The sequence below is a fragment of the Saccopteryx leptura genome, chromosome 4 (assembly GCF_036850995.1).
Source record: "Saccopteryx leptura isolate mSacLep1 chromosome 4, mSacLep1_pri_phased_curated, whole genome shotgun sequence".
Taxonomy (NCBI): domain Eukaryota; kingdom Metazoa; phylum Chordata; class Mammalia; order Chiroptera; family Emballonuridae; genus Saccopteryx; species Saccopteryx leptura.
In genome coordinates this window covers 201,700,006-201,716,987 of record NC_089506.1, presented here as the reverse complement: position 1 = coordinate 201,716,987, position 16,982 = coordinate 201,700,006, and the positions used below count along the sequence as shown (strand labels likewise).

The 16,982-nt window shown below is 42.6% G+C and overlaps 1 protein-coding gene across 2 annotated transcripts; it reads left to right on the top strand.

Moving 5' to 3' along the window:
* The first annotated feature begins 3,324 nt into the window (after nucleotides 1–3,324).
* Nucleotides 3,325–12,784, top strand: MPV17L (MPV17 mitochondrial inner membrane protein like). 2 transcript variants are annotated; one of them, XM_066382575.1, is made up of 4 exons: nucleotides 3,325–3,737; nucleotides 7,524–7,594; nucleotides 9,296–9,325; nucleotides 10,351–12,784. In XM_066382575.1, exons 1-4 carry the CDS (start codon nucleotides 3,428–3,430, stop codon nucleotides 10,528–10,530), a joined length of 591 nt encoding a protein of 196 aa, XP_066238672.1. In that variant the 5' UTR covers nucleotides 3,325–3,427; the 3' UTR covers nucleotides 10,531–12,784. The 2 variants fall into 2 exon arrangements, with proteins under 2 accessions (XP_066238672.1, XP_066238673.1); XM_066382576.1 differs by lacking the exon at nucleotides 7,524–7,594.
* The last annotated feature ends 4,198 nt before the right edge of the window (nucleotides 12,785–16,982 follow it).

Here is a 16,982-nt window from a genome sequence, read left to right as displayed (position 1 = left end):
AACACACGTGTTTCACACTTGAAACACATTGGTTTGCCCAACAATAGAAAGGGTCAAAGAACACAGAAAGTGGCAGATTCCAAAGATTTGAAAAGAATGGGTGTATTAGTTGGCTAGGGCTGCCAGAACAAGATACCACATGGTAGGTAGGTTAAAAAAAACACTCAAGTTAATTTCTTACAGTTCTGGAGGCTAGAAGTCCAAGGTCTAGGTGTCAGCTGGGTTGGTTTCTACTGAGGCCTTTCTCCCAGAGGGTCTCTCTCTTACTCTGTCCTCACATGATCTTTCCTCTGAGCATGCTCTGCCCAGGTGTCTCTGTGTGTCCAAATTTCCTCTTGTAAGGGGACCAGGCAGAGTGGGTTAGGGCCTATCCAACGGGCTCATTTTTAACTCAATCACCTCTTTAAAGGCCTTATCTCCAGATAGTCACGTGGGTATTAGGCTTCAACATGTGGATTTGGGGGGGGGGTTCAATTCAGCCCATAACAGTGGGGTTGACAAATGGAGAAATGGTCTACAAAATAACTGTTTAGTGCCCAGATTGGAGAATAAGGCAATATACAACAATTCAATGCAAGAAAAGTGTTTTGGGTTTAGATGCCGGATTAGGAAAAGGACTTTTTTTAGTGGAGCAATTGGCAATAATTTTTTTTGTGTGTGAGAGAAACAGAAAGGGACAGATAGGGACAAACAGACGGGAAGGGAGAGAGATGAAAAGCATCAATTTTTTGTTGCAGACCTTAGTTGTTCATTGATTGCTTTCTCATATGTGCCTTGATGGGGGTGGGGGGGTGGGGAGGTGCTTCAGCAGAGCGAGTGACCCCTTGCTCAAGCCAGCAACCTTGGGCTCAAGTTGATGAGCCCTCACTCAAGTCAGATGAGATCGCACTCAAGCCGGTGACCCTGGGGTTTTGAACCTGGGTCCTCTGTGTCCCAGTCCAACACTCTAACGACTGTGCCACTGCCTGGTCAGGTGGCAATAATTTTTAAAAGATTTATTGATTGATTTACAGAGAGAGGAGGGGAAAGCAAGAAGTATCAACTTATAGTTGCTTTACTTTAGTTGTTCATTGCTTGCTTGTCATATGTGCCTTGGCTGGGCAAGCCCAGGGTTTTGAACTGGCAACCTCAGCATTCCAGGTCGATGCTCTATCCACTGCACCACCACAGGTCAGGATTGGCAATAATTTTTTTTTAAAAATTAATTTTAATGGGGTGACATTGATAAATCAGGGTACATATGTTCAGAGAAAACATCTCTAGGTTATTTTGACATTTGATTATGCTGCATTCTCATCACCCAAAGTCCAATTGTCTTCCATCACCTTCTAACTGGTTTTCTTTGTGCCCCTCCCCTCCCCCAATCCCCTCCCTCTCCTCCCTCCCTCTCCATAACCCCCACACTCTTGTCCATGTCTCTGAGTCTCATTTTTATGTCCCACTATGTATGGAATCATATAGTTCTTAGTTTTTTCTGATTTACTTATTTCACTCAGTATAATGTTATCAAGGTCCATCCATGTTGTTGTAAAGGATCCGATGTCATCATTTCTTATGGCTGAGTAGTATTCCATAGTATATATGTACCAAAGCTTTTAGGATTGGCAATAATTTGAATAAGGTATGGAAATGAGGTAATTATATTACATCAGTACTTGTTTTGTTGTTCGATAATTGTACTGTGGTTATTTGGGGAAGCTTGGGTGAAGAATATATGAAAACTCTGTACTGTGGGGGTTCAGAGTCACCCCAAGATGTGCCTCTGTGGTATGGGAATTGTTTTGGGCTAAAGGCAACTTTTGCTTCTCCCTTGACTACCTGGAAGAACTTGAATTAGGGGCCTTGACTATAATATTATCAGAGAGAACATTTTTTGGCCTACCTGTATGCAGGGCAAACTACTAATTACTGAACATGGGCTTTCCCTGCAACGATCTTCTGAAGCCTCAAGTGTGTTACCTCATCCCTAGCTCAGGGTGTCTTACATACCTCAGTCCCCCTTTCTGTCTCAGATCCTCTCCTGCATGTGGTGTCTCTGACTCTCATACATGTGGGGTTTCTATATATATATAATGTATGTATTAAATTTGGTTATTTTCTCTTGCCAATATGTCTCATCTATATATTATTATTTTAGAGAGACAGAGAGAGGAAGAGGGGGGACAGAAAGGGAAGCATTCATTTATTGTTTCAGTTAGTTGTGCATTCACTGGTCACTTCTCATATATGCCCCAACCCTGGTGTTTCAGGACAATGCTCTAACTAACTGAACTAATCTACCAGGGTCTTTCCCATGTCTATTGAACTATTAGATCATCCAAAAGATCCTTAAGGGTTGGGGGGAATGTTCCCCACCCCAGTGGTCATGTAAGACATCAATATTTGGGGAGGTGTGGGTGAAAATTATATGGAAATTCTGTACTACTCTTGCAACTTTTTTTTCTGTCTGCAATTATTTCTAAATGCAGTTAAAATTAGAAAATTAAATAAAATAGGGTTAAGAAAGAGGAGAGACACACACAGAGAATGAAAATGGGTTGGAAATTACAGTGAAGGAAGAAAAAGAATAACATGGGGAAAGAAGCAAGGAGACACTGAGTTCTATGAGGTCAAAGATTATATCTGCTGTTGGGTTCCCAATGACCCCCTGCTTCTAGGACAGTGCCTGGGAGCTCAGCATGCATATATATATATATATATATATATATATATATATAGGCAATATTCATCGAGTCACAAACTCTGAAAAGAAGGCAGTAGGCCCATTGAGCCCCACTTCACATTCATGAAATTAAAAATTTAAAAATTTGTATTTGTCTCCAAAGTTAGTCTATTGTGTGTGTCGAAAGTGTGAATTCCTCACATGTAAACATTTAAAATACACTGCCATCCTGGTAACTGAGTTTTGGTATCCATTCCCCACCCCCTTTTAAACCTTTTATTTGGGAGGTATAATTTACATACCATAAAATTCATCATTTTAAAGTGCATTTAATGATTTTCTGTGCAACCATTACCACTATCTAACTAGAGAACATTTCATCACCCCCCAAAAAACCCCAATTAGCGGTCACTTAGCACCTGCTCCCCCTGGCCCCCCCCCCCCCCACACACACACACACAACCCCATCGCCCAGCCCCTGACAACCAGTAGTCTACTTTTCTGCCTCCATGGCTTTTTCTCTTCTGGACATTTCTTGTAAATGGATCATGCATTCTGGAGAGCAGCCGCATTTTGAATGCTCAGCCCACAAAATGGCTAGTGGCCACGGGACTGGGTGTGCGCGCTGGGCGCCCAATCGCGCTGGAGCATCTGGCGGAGGCAGGTACAGGTGGCAGCAGGAGGCACAGCCGGCTGTGTTGGAGACAGCGACGGGCGTTGTGCCGGGAGCCCGCGGCGGTCGCTGGCGGGCGCCCACCGCGCGGCATGGCAGGCTGGTGGCGGGCGCTGCTGCGCACAGCCCGGCGCCACCCGTGGCCCACGAACGTGCTGCTTTACGGAGCGCTCTTTTCGACCGGCGATGCGCTGCAGCAGCGGCTGAGCGGCGGCCCGGCTGACTGGCAGCAGACGCGGTGTGTGGCCACGGTGACCATGACCTTCCACGCGAACTTCATTTACGTGTGGCAGCGCCTGCTGGAGCACGCGTTTCCAGGCCGCACTCCGCGCGCTATCCTGACCAAGCTGCTGTACGACCAGGGCGTCGGCATGCCGGTGGTCTGCTCGGCCTTCTACGTCGGTGAGGTGCCCGGGCAGGGTTCAAGGGGCTGGAGCTGGAGGGCCAGGGTCCAAGATTGGGGGAATGGAGGCAGGGGCCAGGACCGGGGCCGTAAGCCTTGGTGGTGATGAGTGGGGCGAGGAGGGGGCTGGAGGCGAAGGTGCGAGGGCCTAGAAGTTTGGGGATCCGGGATTAAGGGGGTTGGGGAGCGCAGTTCGGATTCTAGGGCTGTGAATAGTCCCAGGCTGGAGATTTCAGGGGGAGAGGCATTGGAGGGAGGCAGGGCTGGGGTCTATTTCCCCCTGAAAAAGATCCACAGAGTGTCTAGGAGACCCCATCCCGTTGTCATAGCAGCTGCAAGCCTGCTGACCTAGTTGTGGGTCAGCCCGTTCTGGTCCTGGGAAAATCCACAGAGCTTTCCACTGGTGGATGTTTCTTTCCAACCCATCAATAAAAGTGAGGAGACTTGGCCCTATAAGGGATATTGTTGGTGGAACCTGAGATCTGGCCAGGTTCCCCAGAAAATTTAAGCTCAGGGTCCTAGCCCTGCCTGGGTAGGGTGGGGAATAGGAAGGTGGATCCTATCCTCACATCAAAAGCCACGGAAAATGAAGGGGACCTCTGCTATAGAGGACTCCCTACCTGTGAGTACCCTGGGAGTTCCTTCCTAAGAAAAGCCTAGTCGGAGGGCTTGACTTTGGGAACCTTGCTCAGGGCCCTAAACACCAAAAACGGTGAAAAGGGCTCTGTGACCTCCACTGTCTTCAATTTCCGTAACCTGGAAGGGAATGGGTTGGGGAGGGGCAGCCATGCTCCTGGAAAATTCAAGAGTCCTGGACCTGGTCTTGGCATTGGGGATCACAGATCACCCCCCGAGAGGTCTTCTTGTCAGTGGCTATCGGTGCCTACTCAATCAGGTTGAGGTGGTCAAGTCACCACCCTGAAGAAACCTACTGCTCCATAGATCTTATTGGGGGCGGGGGGGGGGGGGCAGATTCTGTTCTTTTCTTCACAAACCCCACAGAGAACTTGGAAGGTCAGGACTGCTTGATGCAGTCTCAGCCAAACACAAGGCCCATGGTTTCAGGGAGGTCATGGAAGTCAGAGGAATGGAGAACCTGAGAGCAGGGACCCCCTGGTTTGTCAGATATGTGTCTGTTCCCAGGACGTGACTTCCTGGCCAGATTTGCAAACTGGTTCATGGTACCTGTTACTAGTGTTCTTGTACACTGGTGATGGGAGCCGGGGCTGGGATTTGGGAGTCAGATTCCCATTTAATCCTAACAACCTAGTGAGGCAGGTACTCTTATTCCCACATTACAGACCAGGAAACCGAGGCTCAAAGGGCTTTAAGTGACTTGCCCCGGGACAAAACATTTCTTGCGGTGTTCTCAGTCTCAATGAGTGTTGTCAGTATGATTGAAACCAAAAGACGCTTCAGTAGTAGGATTTGGGGAGGCCTATGGTTTTGGTCTGAGGCCTCTGAAACTGAGTCCTGCCCAGTTGTTGTTTTGTTTTTTTTTTTTTTTTTTGCATTTTTCTGAAGCTGGAAACAGGGAGAGACAGTCAGACAGACTCCCGCATGCGCCCGACCGGGATCCACCCGACACGCCCACCAGGGGCGAAGCTCTGCCCACCAGGGGGCGATGCTCTGCCCATCCTGGGCGTCGCCATGTTGCGACCAGAGCCACTCTAGCGCCTGAGGCAGAGGCCACAGAGCCATCCCCAGCGCCCGGGCCATCTTTGCTCCAATGGAGCCTTGGCTGCGGGAGGGGAAGAGAGAGACAGAGAGGAAAGTGCGGCGGAGGGGTGGAGAAGCAAATGGGCGCTTCTCCTGTGTGCCCTGGCCGGGAATCGAACCCGGGTCCTCCGCACGCTAGGCCGATGCTCTACCACCGAGCCAACCGGCCAGGGCCTGTGTTTTGTTTTGTTTTGTTTTGTTTTGTTTTGTTTTGTTTTTTTGCTTTTCAGATTTCTGATCCAGTTTCCCTGTCCCCCTGTTAAACTCTAACCAGTAGGGTTAGATGTTTGCTCCAGGCCCTTCCAACTTGGAAAATACCTATAGCACAGGGATCGGGAAACTTTTTGGCTGAGAGAGCCATGAACGCCACATATTTTAAAATGTAATTCTGTGAGAGCCATACAACAACCCACGTACGTTATGCATTATCCCAAAAAATTTGGTGTCCCAGAGGACAGCTGTGATTGGCTTCAGCCACCCACAACCATGAATACGAGTGGTAGGAAATAAATGGATTGTAATACATGAAAATGTTTTATATTTTTAACGTTATTTTTTTTTATTAAAGATTTGTCTGTGAGCCAGATACAGCCATCAAAAGAGCCACATCTGGCTCACGAGCCATAGGTTCCTGACCCCTGCTATAGCAGAGAATCCTTTGTGCTTTGGGGAGCTTGAGTAGTGATTAAGAGGTTTGGGTTGGAGTCCACACCTGGGTTGGTCTTAAAACCACTATGAACCTCCCTGAGCTCTTTTCCTTTTCTGAATTCTGCCATCCCCAGCTGATGGTTAGGGGGTCAAATGAAATGCACCTAAAGTGCTTAGCACTTAATTAGTGCTGGGTAAGTGGATTGAGGTATTACCAATATTCCACTTGGGTTTTCTGATGAGTCCTGTTCTAAGAATTTACTGCAAAGTGACTAAAAAGATTTTTATTTCCCCTTCTTCCTATTTGGAGTTGGGGGAGAATTATATACCCTCCCTAAAATAGGAGGGTTTTTGTCTTTGCTTCTTGAACTTCTTTCAGAGTTGTTGAACATCAGTTTCAAAATGCTTTTAGGAAGGCTGAATTGGTGTTCTCCTTTCCAGTTCTGATTTAAAAGCTTCTTCCTTTGTTGGGAAACTTGTAGCTGCCAGAATACCCAGAGTCCATCAACTGTTTTTAAAAAAGGTAACTAAGGGTCCTGGCGAGGTGGCTCAGCTTGCTAGAGCATCATCCCAACATGCCAAGGTCGCGGGTTTGATCCCTAGTCAGGGCACATACCGTACAGGAATCAACCGTCTGACCAGGTGGTGGCGCAGTTGATAGAGCATTGGACTGGGATGCGGAGGACCCAGGTTAGAGACCCCGAGGTCGCCACTTGAGCACGGGCTTATCTGGTTTGAGCACGGCTCATCAAAGTCACTGGCTTGAGCAAGGGGTCACTAGGTCTGCTGTAGCCCCTCCTTCCCCAGATGTGAGAAAGCAATCAATGAGAAACTAAGGTGCTGCAATGAAGAATTGATGCTTTTCATCTCTCTCCCTTCTGGTCTATCTGTCCCTCTCTCTGTCTCTGCCACAAAATAAATAAATAAATAAATAAATAAATAAATAAATAAATAAATAAATAAATTTAAAAAGAATCAACCAATGATGGCATGAGTAAGTGGAACAACGGGTTGATGTCTCTCTCCAAAGTAAATAAATAAATAAAAATAAAAAAATAAAAAGGTAATTAAGTTTTAAAAATTTTAAGCATTTCACAAAAAGTTTGAAAGGGAGAGAAGTCATTAGTAGTCTCACTATCCTAACACTGCTGTTTTTGTGAATTTTCTTACTTTTTTTTTAATCATTCCCCTTTATCTTTTATGCCCTACTATTCTCACTCCAAATTTATCATTCCTTTAAAAATGTATCTAGTTTTAAAAGGGAGATTATATTCTGTTTTCTGTGTTGAGTCAGAAGGACATATTGAGTAAGTGAATAGTGGTGGTTACTTTACATATTGAAATGGGAAACTTGAATGTTGAAGTGTTCTTCCTACTAAATCTTTAAAAATTCTTCCGGTGTGTGTTTTTGCAAATAGGTATGAGTATTCTCCAGGGAAAGGATGACATATTTTTGGACCTGAAACAGAAATTCTGGAATACATATAAGGTAAGACAGACATTTGAAAATGTAGCCATGGTGTTTTTCACATTTTTCACACTAACCACATATATTGAAACTAATAATCTGTAGGGAGGCACTTTAAGACCATGCAAATAAATATCCTGCTTCCCATTAGAATATTCCACCCCAAACCCAAATTTGGCACCCACTGGCAATTCTGCCTGAACTAGTCTTTGCTGCTGTGATGATTGCCAATTCCAGCCCTGGTCCCACATTTACAGGGTGGCTCTTGGCGTTCTGTAAACAAATGCCCAGTCTTCTATCCCAGTTATTTATTCACTTATTTCTCTAATTATTATCAGTATGGACTCAGGGATCCTCATTTTTTTTCCCACTGGCTTACATTTCATTACTGTGTGTAATTATTTTTGGTGCTTCAGTGTCCCAGATTTAGCCAGTGAGGTTCCCTTCAAGGTGGCTGCTATGCCTTGTGATAACCCCCATTAAAACAAAACAGAACACTTCCTTCCTTTTATAACAAGATGCTCTAGGTTCATCTTATATCTTCACCTGCCTGGTATCAGACCTGGAACTAGCCATTTCTCTGGGAGTTAGTGGGGAATGGGGAGAGCAGGGTCTGTGCACTAGACGATGTTCTGTTCTGAAAGAAAAATATTGCCATAAGAAGTAAAGCCACGTTTGGATGAGTTTATGCTTCTGATCCTTTTTGCTAAAGAAGTGAATTCTTAAATGAATATATATTTTAAATAGCTTTTATTGCAATGGTTCATTGTAGAAATTTTAGGAAACAGATTAGTAAAATAAAAAAGAAAATAATAGCACCTTTATATTACTAATGTAGTACTACTTTTAAGGACTATTTATAAAACCTATAGCCTTTTTTTTTAAAGTTATAATTTACATACCAAGACTTCTATCTTTGAAAAAAAAAGTCCACAATAATGACATTTTGTCAGAATGTACAGGTTAAAAAGCCTGTTAAAATAAATCTATATCAAAATATTTTGTAAAAACCAAAATGTCAGCTAAACTTTTTTTTTTGTGTGTGACAGAGACAGAGAGAGACAGAAAGAGGGACAGATAGGGATAGACAGACAGGATGGGAAAGAGATGAGAAACATCAATTCTTCGTTGCAGCACCTTAGTTGTTCAGTGATTGCTTTCTCATATGTGCCTTGACTGGGGGCTACAGCAGACCGAGTAACCCCTTGCTCAAGCCTGCAACCTTGAGTTCAAGCCGGTGACCTTGGAGTTTTGAACCTGGATCCTCCGTGTCCCAGTCTAACGCTCTATCCACTGTGCCAATGCCTAGTATTATTAGCAAATCATTCCATAAAGAATGATTTGGCATAGTTAAAAAAATTTATCGATGATCCTTTAATAAATATATTCCGGTATTATTTGCTTGGGCTAACAGGAAAATTGCAATATATACATATATGTTGTTAATTTTAAAGTGGTTGTCTTAACTGATTCTGGTAGTCTTTTTATTCTGCACCTGTGAATATAACTAATGTAAATGTCTTGTACCTCACAGCTTTTCCCACAATTCCCCACCCTCTTCTATTCAAGAGACCTTAGTAGTCTAATCGGCTTAGTCTACAATATAATACCACCTCTGTATTATATCTGCCTGGTATTTCTTAATCTTTTATAGAATGAACTTTGGGATTGATTTGTGTGATTAAAAGGCATTCTAATTAAAAATTTTAATTTTTATTCTAGAGTGGTCTGATGTACTGGCCTTTTGTACAGGTGAGTTATTGTTATTATTTTTTTAATTTTTACTTATTTTTTTTTTTTGTGCCAGAGACAGAGAGACAGAGAGAGGGACAGATAAGGATAGACAGACAGGAAGGGAGAGAGATGAGAAGCATCAATTCTTCATTGTGGCATTGTTCATTGATTGCTTTCTCATATGTGCCTTGACCTGGGGGGGGGGGTAGCAAAGAAAGTAACCCCTTGCTCAAGCCAGCAACCTTGGGGTCAACTAGCGACCTTGGGCTTCAAGCCAGTGACCCTTTGGGCTCAAGCCAGTGACCATGGGGTCATGTCTATGACCCCACGCTCAAGCAAGTGACCAGGCGCTCAAGCTGGTGAACCCACGCTCAAACCAGATGAGCCCATGCTCAAGCCGGTGACCTAGGGATTCCAAACCTGGGTCCTCTGCGTCCCAGTCTGATGCTCTATCCATCGTGCCACCGCCTGGTCAGTCTTATTATTATTTTTTGAATAAGAGTTTATTTGAGCCACACTAATGACATATGCCTAGGATCAAGATCTCAAATGCAGGCCCTTGCTGATTGGCTCAGTGGTAGAGTGTCAGCCCGGCGTATGGATGTCCTGGGTTCAATTCCCAGTCAGGGCACACAGGAGAAGCACCCACCTGCTTCTCCACCCTTTCCCCTCTCACTTCTCAATCTCTCTCTCTTTCTATGTCTCTCTCTCTCTTCCTCTCCTGCAGCCAAAGCTCAATTGTAGCAAGTTGGGCCTCGGGGGTGAGGATGGCTTCATAGCCTCTGCTTCAGGTGCTAAAAGCTCAGCTGCTGAGCAACAGAGCAAAGCCCCATATGGGCAGAGCATTGCCCCCTAATGGGCTTGCTGGGTGGATCCCCATCGGGTTCATGTGAGAGTCTGTCTCTGCATCTCCTCCTCTCAATGAATTAAAAAAAAAAAGATCTCAAATGCTCCCTGTATAGGTGAGTTTTAAGCCACTCAGAATACTAACTCCTGCCTTCAGTTTATAGGGAGCCCTAACATACTCTCTCTTTCTGTTACAGCTGACCAATTTTATTCTTGTTCCTCTTCAGTGGAGAACAGCTTACAGTGGGCTCTTTGCTTTACTGTGGGCCACCTTCATTTGCTATTCACAACAGAGTGGTGATGGCACATTCAGGTCAGCTTACACTGTCCTTCGTCCTCAGGAGGCCAACGCAGTTGAAAGGCCCCCAGAGACATGAGAAGTCAAGGATTCTCTGAAAGTGATAATATTTTTCCTTAAGTGTGGTGTCGATAATATACTTTACTTACCTGCAGTTATGTGCTCCATTTGGAAGAATTACTATTCCATAAATCCACTTGTTTCTTAATGATTCATAAGTACTTTAAATTTTATTCACCCTTCCCCCCCCATTCTAGTGTGGAAGTATTACTTCTCTAATATTTTTACTTTAATACTTTGGTAAATACCAACAGTGGCAAAATGGCATTTTATAATTGTTACTATTTTTATTCTTGTATTTTAATGCCACTTAGTTGTATTTAATTGATTTAATTATTAATGCCATTTAAGGAACCTGTTTTGATTGTATACATCTCTTTTCTAACATCTCAGGTTATTCCAAAACACTCTTGAATCTGATTACCTTTTATACCAAAAATAGTTCTTAATAGAAATTTCTATTTACATAGAACTCAATCAAAGACAAGATTGAATAATCAGATTTCCCCTCACTCAATACTATATAATTATTTTCTGCTGATACTAAAATTCTGTAAGTATATTTTATATCATAAGTAGTCTATGATTGCTATGTCTTATGTAGAATATATTTTATTGATGTCTTCTATTTTTGTAATTTCTAAGCTAAGTACTTTTCAGTGAATGTTTTTATTTAAAAAAATTTTTTTTTTAGTGAGAAAGAGAGAGAGGGACAGATATGGATAGACAGACAGGGAGGGAGAGAGATGAGAAACATCAATTCTTTGTTGCAGCACCTTAGTTCATCGATTGCTTTCTTATATGTACCTTGATGGGGGGCGGGGAGGTTCCAGCTGAGTCAGTGACTCTTGCTCAAGCGAACAACCTTGAGCTCAAGCCAGTGACCATGGGGTCATGTCCATGATCCCACGCTCGAGCTGGTGGGCCCACGCTCAAGCCTGATGATCCTGTGCTCAAGCAGGTGACCTCAGGGTTTTAAACCTGGGTGCTTTGCATCCCAGGCCAATGCTCTATCTACTGTGCCATGGCCTGGCCAGGCTAGTTAATGTTTTTTAGTTTTAAGCATTTTCAGTACCCCATTTCTCAGACATATGAAATCTGACTTCTTAAATATATTGAGTGAAGTTTCTGGAAAATAAAAAGAACAATATTTCTTCCTTTGGAAGAACTCTATTTCATAGGCTTCCAGGGAAAAGAGTTACCCCAAATTTCATGCTGATGTTATATTTTTAAAAGTCCATGCTGGCCCTGGCCAGTGGCACAATGGATAGAGCATTGGCCGAGTCTATGGACATCCCAAGTTCGATTCCTGGTCAAGTCACACAGGAGAAGCAACCATCTGCCCCCATTGCTCTCCATCTCCACCTCCCACAGCCAGTGGCTCGATTGGTTTCAGCATGGCCCCGGGCCCTGAGGATGGCTGGGTTGGTCCGAGCATGTCAGCCTCAGGTGCTAAAAATATGTCAGTACTTTAAGCATTGGCCCTAGATGGGATTGCCAGGTGAATCGTCGTCAGGGCATATGTGGTAGTCTGCCTCACTGTCTCCCCTCCACTCACCTAAAAAAAAAAAAAAGGTCGGTCCTGGCCGGTTGGCTCAGTGATAGAGCGTTGGCCTGGCATGCAGGAGTCCTGGGTTCGATTCCCAGCCAGGGCACACAGGAGAAGCACCCATCTGCTTCTCCACCCCTCCCCCTCTCCTTCCTCTCTGTCTCTCTCTTCCCCTCCCGCAGCCAAGGCTCCATTGGAGCAAAGATGGCCAGGGCGCTGAGGATGGCTCTGTGGCCTCTGCCTCAGGCGCTAGAATGGCTCTGGTTGCAACAGAGCAATGCCCCAGATGGGCAGAGCATCGCCCCCTGGTGGGCATGCCGGGTGGATCCCGGTTGGGCGCATGCAGGAGTCTGTCTGACTGCCTCCCCGTTTCCAGCTTCGGAAAAATGAAAAAAAAAGTCAATGCTCTTTTTTTTTTTTTTTAAAGATTTTATGTATTGATCTTAGAGAGAGAGAAAAAGATAGAGAGAGAGAGAGAGACAAAGGTGGGAGGAGGGGAGGAGCAGGAAGCATTAAATCATAGTTGCTTTGCATATGTGCCTGGACTGGGCAAGCCCAGGTGTCCAGAGACCTCAGCATTCCAGGTTGATGCATTATCCACTGTGCCAACACAGGTCAGGCTAAAAGTCAGTGCTTTAAACTAAATTTTTATAGATAATCTTTAAGGTTGATAAGAGAAACTGGATGCAGACTTTCAGATTTATTGTTTGTCTCACCTCAAAAGGAGTGGGCTTAAAAATTATATGACTATCTCAGGAAATTTCAATTTTACCTAAAACCACAATTCTATTGCTTCCAATAAAGCATGGCACAAATTTAAAGATGTGCAGCATCCTGAGAATTTATATTTAAAATTAATTTAAGAATGTATACTTAAAATTTTAAGCACACAATTTGTAATTAAATTTATGTAAGTCATAAGTATATAACATCTAAGTATATGATTTATTTGAATTTTGAATTTTATTTTACATAATTGGGACAATGATAGAAAATTTCCAGATAGTTTAATTCAAAATAAAATAACATGGATGGACCTTGGGACTATTATGCTAAGCAAAATAAGTCAGAAAAAGCTAAGAACCTGTGATTTCACTCATATGTGGGATATACAACTGAAACTCACAGACACAATTAACAGTGTGGTGGTTGCCAGAGGGAAGGGGGTGGAGCCAACTCTATGTTGATGGAAGAAGATTTGACTCTGGGTGATGGGCATACAATGCAATATACAGATCATGTATCATAGAAATGTACACTTGAAACCTATATGATCTTATTAACTAATGCCCCAATAAATTTATTTAAAAATCTAAAATAACTTGTTATTTGCATTATTTTAAAAGTAGTTTAATACCGCAGAAAAACTAGTTCACAGTACATATGACAAATTTTGTCATTAAAACGTGTATATGGAATAATGGTAGCAGGCGCTACCTGCAGTTTTTTTATCTGAGCTTCAGCATTCCTTGTAAGATGGAAGAACAGTGTTTACATTTTGTACAAAGCAATTGGAAAAACAGACCATGTCTATACTGTCAAGGGGGAAAAAGCTTATTTTTCATAAAAGAGAATGATAATCTTTACCTAATAATGTGTTACTCTATGCTATAGAAAATATATAGAATGTATTCTCTGAATTTTTGCATGTAACACACTTTCCATTTTTAACGCAAGAGTGTTTTTGTGTGAGAAATGGAACTCATTCTGAATAGTGCACTGTTTGTCTGTTTTAAAATGTTGACATCCTTGGTAAAACACACTAGACCTTCCAGGGTTAGGAACCAGGCAGGTGGTCCCTTTCTTCATCGAGATTACCCTGTTCGGTAAGGTTTCTTTAACTTGGTTGTGTGTGGCTTTGCTATGTTCTTCTGGCCCTATGTTTGCTCAGGTAAAGGCAAAACCTATAATTCATTTCCCTTAATTGAGCTGAGGTAGACTGATTTTAAAAACAACGTTACCTGATACGTGTAGAAAACAAAAGGGAAATCTAGAGGGTGTCAAAAGAATTATTGTTGATTCATTGATTTTAGAGAGAAAGGAAGGAAGAAAGAGAGAGAGAGAAGCATTAATTGGTTGTTCCACTTATTCATGCATTCACTGGTGATTTAAAATTTTTTTATAAAATTTATTTTAGATAGAAGAGAGAGAGAAAGACAGACAGAGAGGAAGAGAGAGAGAGAGAGAGAAAGGGGGGAGGAGCAGGAAGCATCAACTGCCATATATGCCTTGACCAAGCAAGAGTAGGGTTTCGAACTGGCGACCTCAGTGTTTCAGGTCGACGCCTTATCCACTGTGCCACCACATGCCAGGCCTTTGGTTGATTCTTGTATGTGTCCTGACTTGGGATCGAAACTCCAGCCTTGGGGTACTGGGACAATGCTCCAACCAAATGAGCTACCCGGCCAGAGCCTCAAAAGAATTTTGTTAAAATGCTTACAGAATGTGGATTTCTGTTTCTTTTATAGTTAGCTTGAACTCAGGGATCACAAATCCTGTCCTAGGTCCAGGCATTTATCCTGTAGCTCTAATGGCTCCTTCCTGGCATTGTTTTCTGACTCCCTGGTTGTCACTGCATGATAATATCACTGGCCCTGGGAGCTGCCTTCTTGGACCTGCTGATACCATTAAAATCAAGAGTGCCCGAGTCCTTTACTTTCGGATTGCTGGTTTCCATTTCTTGTCTCAGAGATAAACCTCTTACACAAATAGTTGAAAATTATTTCTCAGTTCAGGGGAGGGGAGATCTTACCTTCTATACAAATGGATGCGACCACCCTGGTGACAAATGCTAGTAAATGTTACTAAATAAGTTGTAAAGAGGATAAAACATGATTATAACTGTGTTAAAAGAAGTTCATGATCTAGTTGGGAGTATAAGTAAAATAAAAAGATAATCTGGTTCTCAGGGCATTTAATCCAATTTATCACTAATTGCTTGAGCAGCATTTGTGACAAATGGTCGATAGAAAGCTTAACTATTACTTAAGTCGGGGTCCCCAAACTTTTTACACAGGGGGCCAGTTCACTGTCCCTCAGAACGTTGGAGGGCCAGACTATAAAAAAAACTATGAACAAATCCCTATGCACACTGCACATATCTTATTTTAAAGTAAAAAAACAAAACGGGAACAAGTACAATATTTAAAATAAAAAACAAGTAAATTTAAATCAAGAAACTGACCAGTATTTCAATGGGAACTATGGGCCTGCTTTTGGCTAATGAGATGGTCAATGTGCTCTTTTCATTGACCACCAATGAAAGAGGTGCCCCTTTTGGAAGTGCAGCGGGGGCCGGATAAATGGCCTCAGGGGGCCGCATGTGGCCCGCGGGCCGTAGTTTGGGGACCCGACCCCTGACTTAAGTAATGCCACTCAGCTGTAGGTTAGTGGTAGAAGTGGTAGGTACTTTGAAGTCATGGTGCCCTTGTAATCTGGGAAGGCTTCATGGAGGAGATGCTTGAGTGGGGTCCCAAAGGATGGGAAGTCACAAGACTAAAGCTCTGTGAACTGGAGTGGTGATGAATGACATGAGATCTTGAAAGAAGGAACGAAGAGAATGGAAAGGCATTTAAGTTCTAACACAGGGAAATTTCCACAGCCTGCTCCTCAACTTTGAATAATGTAGATGCCTCTATCCAGTTTACTTGTAATTAAAAATGTATGATTAGCAACTTACCAGTCCTTTTCATTTGTAGGAAAATTAATAAAAGCTAATTTCCTTTTGTCTATGTCATGGTTTGTTTGGTGAGAGAGAATTAGGCAATGTGAGAGTTTGCATGTGTTTTAAATTTTCTAATACCAACTTTGAGAGTAGCATGTGAAAATATTTCCCACAAAATAGATTCAGTAGGGTGATTTGGTGTACAAAGTAATCAATTACTTGTCCACTATACAATCAGTAAAATTTAGCATTTAAGTGTTCCTACAAATAAAGAAAGGGTGTTTTAGGAAAACTTTATCTTATAATATATTGATACTCTTCGGGTCATAGTAGGAAAACTATTGAGTGAAAGGGATTACAGCTATTAAAAGATATAGTTCACAGAGGAAAACATTTTTACATTCTTGTACTTCAATAATTGTTCTAATTTTGTTTTTTAATACTTTGAAGAAAAGTTTGTTTCATTTTTTTCACAATAAAATCTATAGATTAAAGAGATTTAATTTTGGGCCCTGGCCGGTTGGCTCTGTGGTAGAGCATTGGCCTGGTGTTAGGAAGTCCTGGGTTTGATTCCCGGTCAGGGCACACAAGAGAAGTAACCATCTGCTTCTCCACCCCCACTTCTCTGTCTCTCTTCCTCTCCCACAGCCAAGGATCAATTGGTTCGAGCGCATTGGTTCTGGACACTGAGAATGGCTCTGTGCAGCCTCTGCCTCAGGCACTAAAAGTAGCTCGGTTGTGAGCATGGCCCCAGATGGGGGTTTCCAGATGGATCCTGGTCAGGGTGTGTGTAGGAGTCTGTTTCTATCTCCCTTCCTCTCACTTGGAAAAAAAGAAAAAAGGAGATTTAATTTTGGTATTTTATCTAAACAAGTCCTCCATATCAATTATGTTAATTAAATTAAATGTAGTCTCTTTAATTGAGGTTAATTACCCAGAATTACAATTTCTAACTCATTCCTCATTGATATATACTTTACTTTTTTTCTTCCAAGCATCGTCAGCCTTTAGGATTCATTTGAAGCTGTCAAAAATATGTATATATTTATATTTTGCTCCATCGGCAATTTAAATTTAGTTCAGTGGAATTTTATGTGAATTTCTAACGAATGTTTGTCAAAACAATTTGTATCCAGACAAGCTTAACAGTATATTCTAGAGGCAGCTTTCATTTGAAATTAGGTTCATATTCTGGAAGTATTAGAAAGTTAATGGAGTTTTGTGCCTGAAGGTTCTTTCCCCCCAGTTTCCAAAAGCT

Coding starts and splice junctions, on each gene's coding strand:
- MPV17L (XM_066382575.1), top strand. CDS start 3,428: ATGGCAGGCTGGTGGCGGGCGCTGCTGCGCACAGCCCGGCGCCACCCG. Junction 7,595..9,295: donor AATTCTGGAATACATATAAG/GTAAGACAGACA, acceptor TTTTTATTCTAG/AGTGGTCTGATGTACTGGCC. Junction 9,326..10,350: donor TGTACTGGCCTTTTGTACAG/GTGAGTTATTGT, acceptor TTTCTGTTACAG/CTGACCAATTTTATTCTTGT.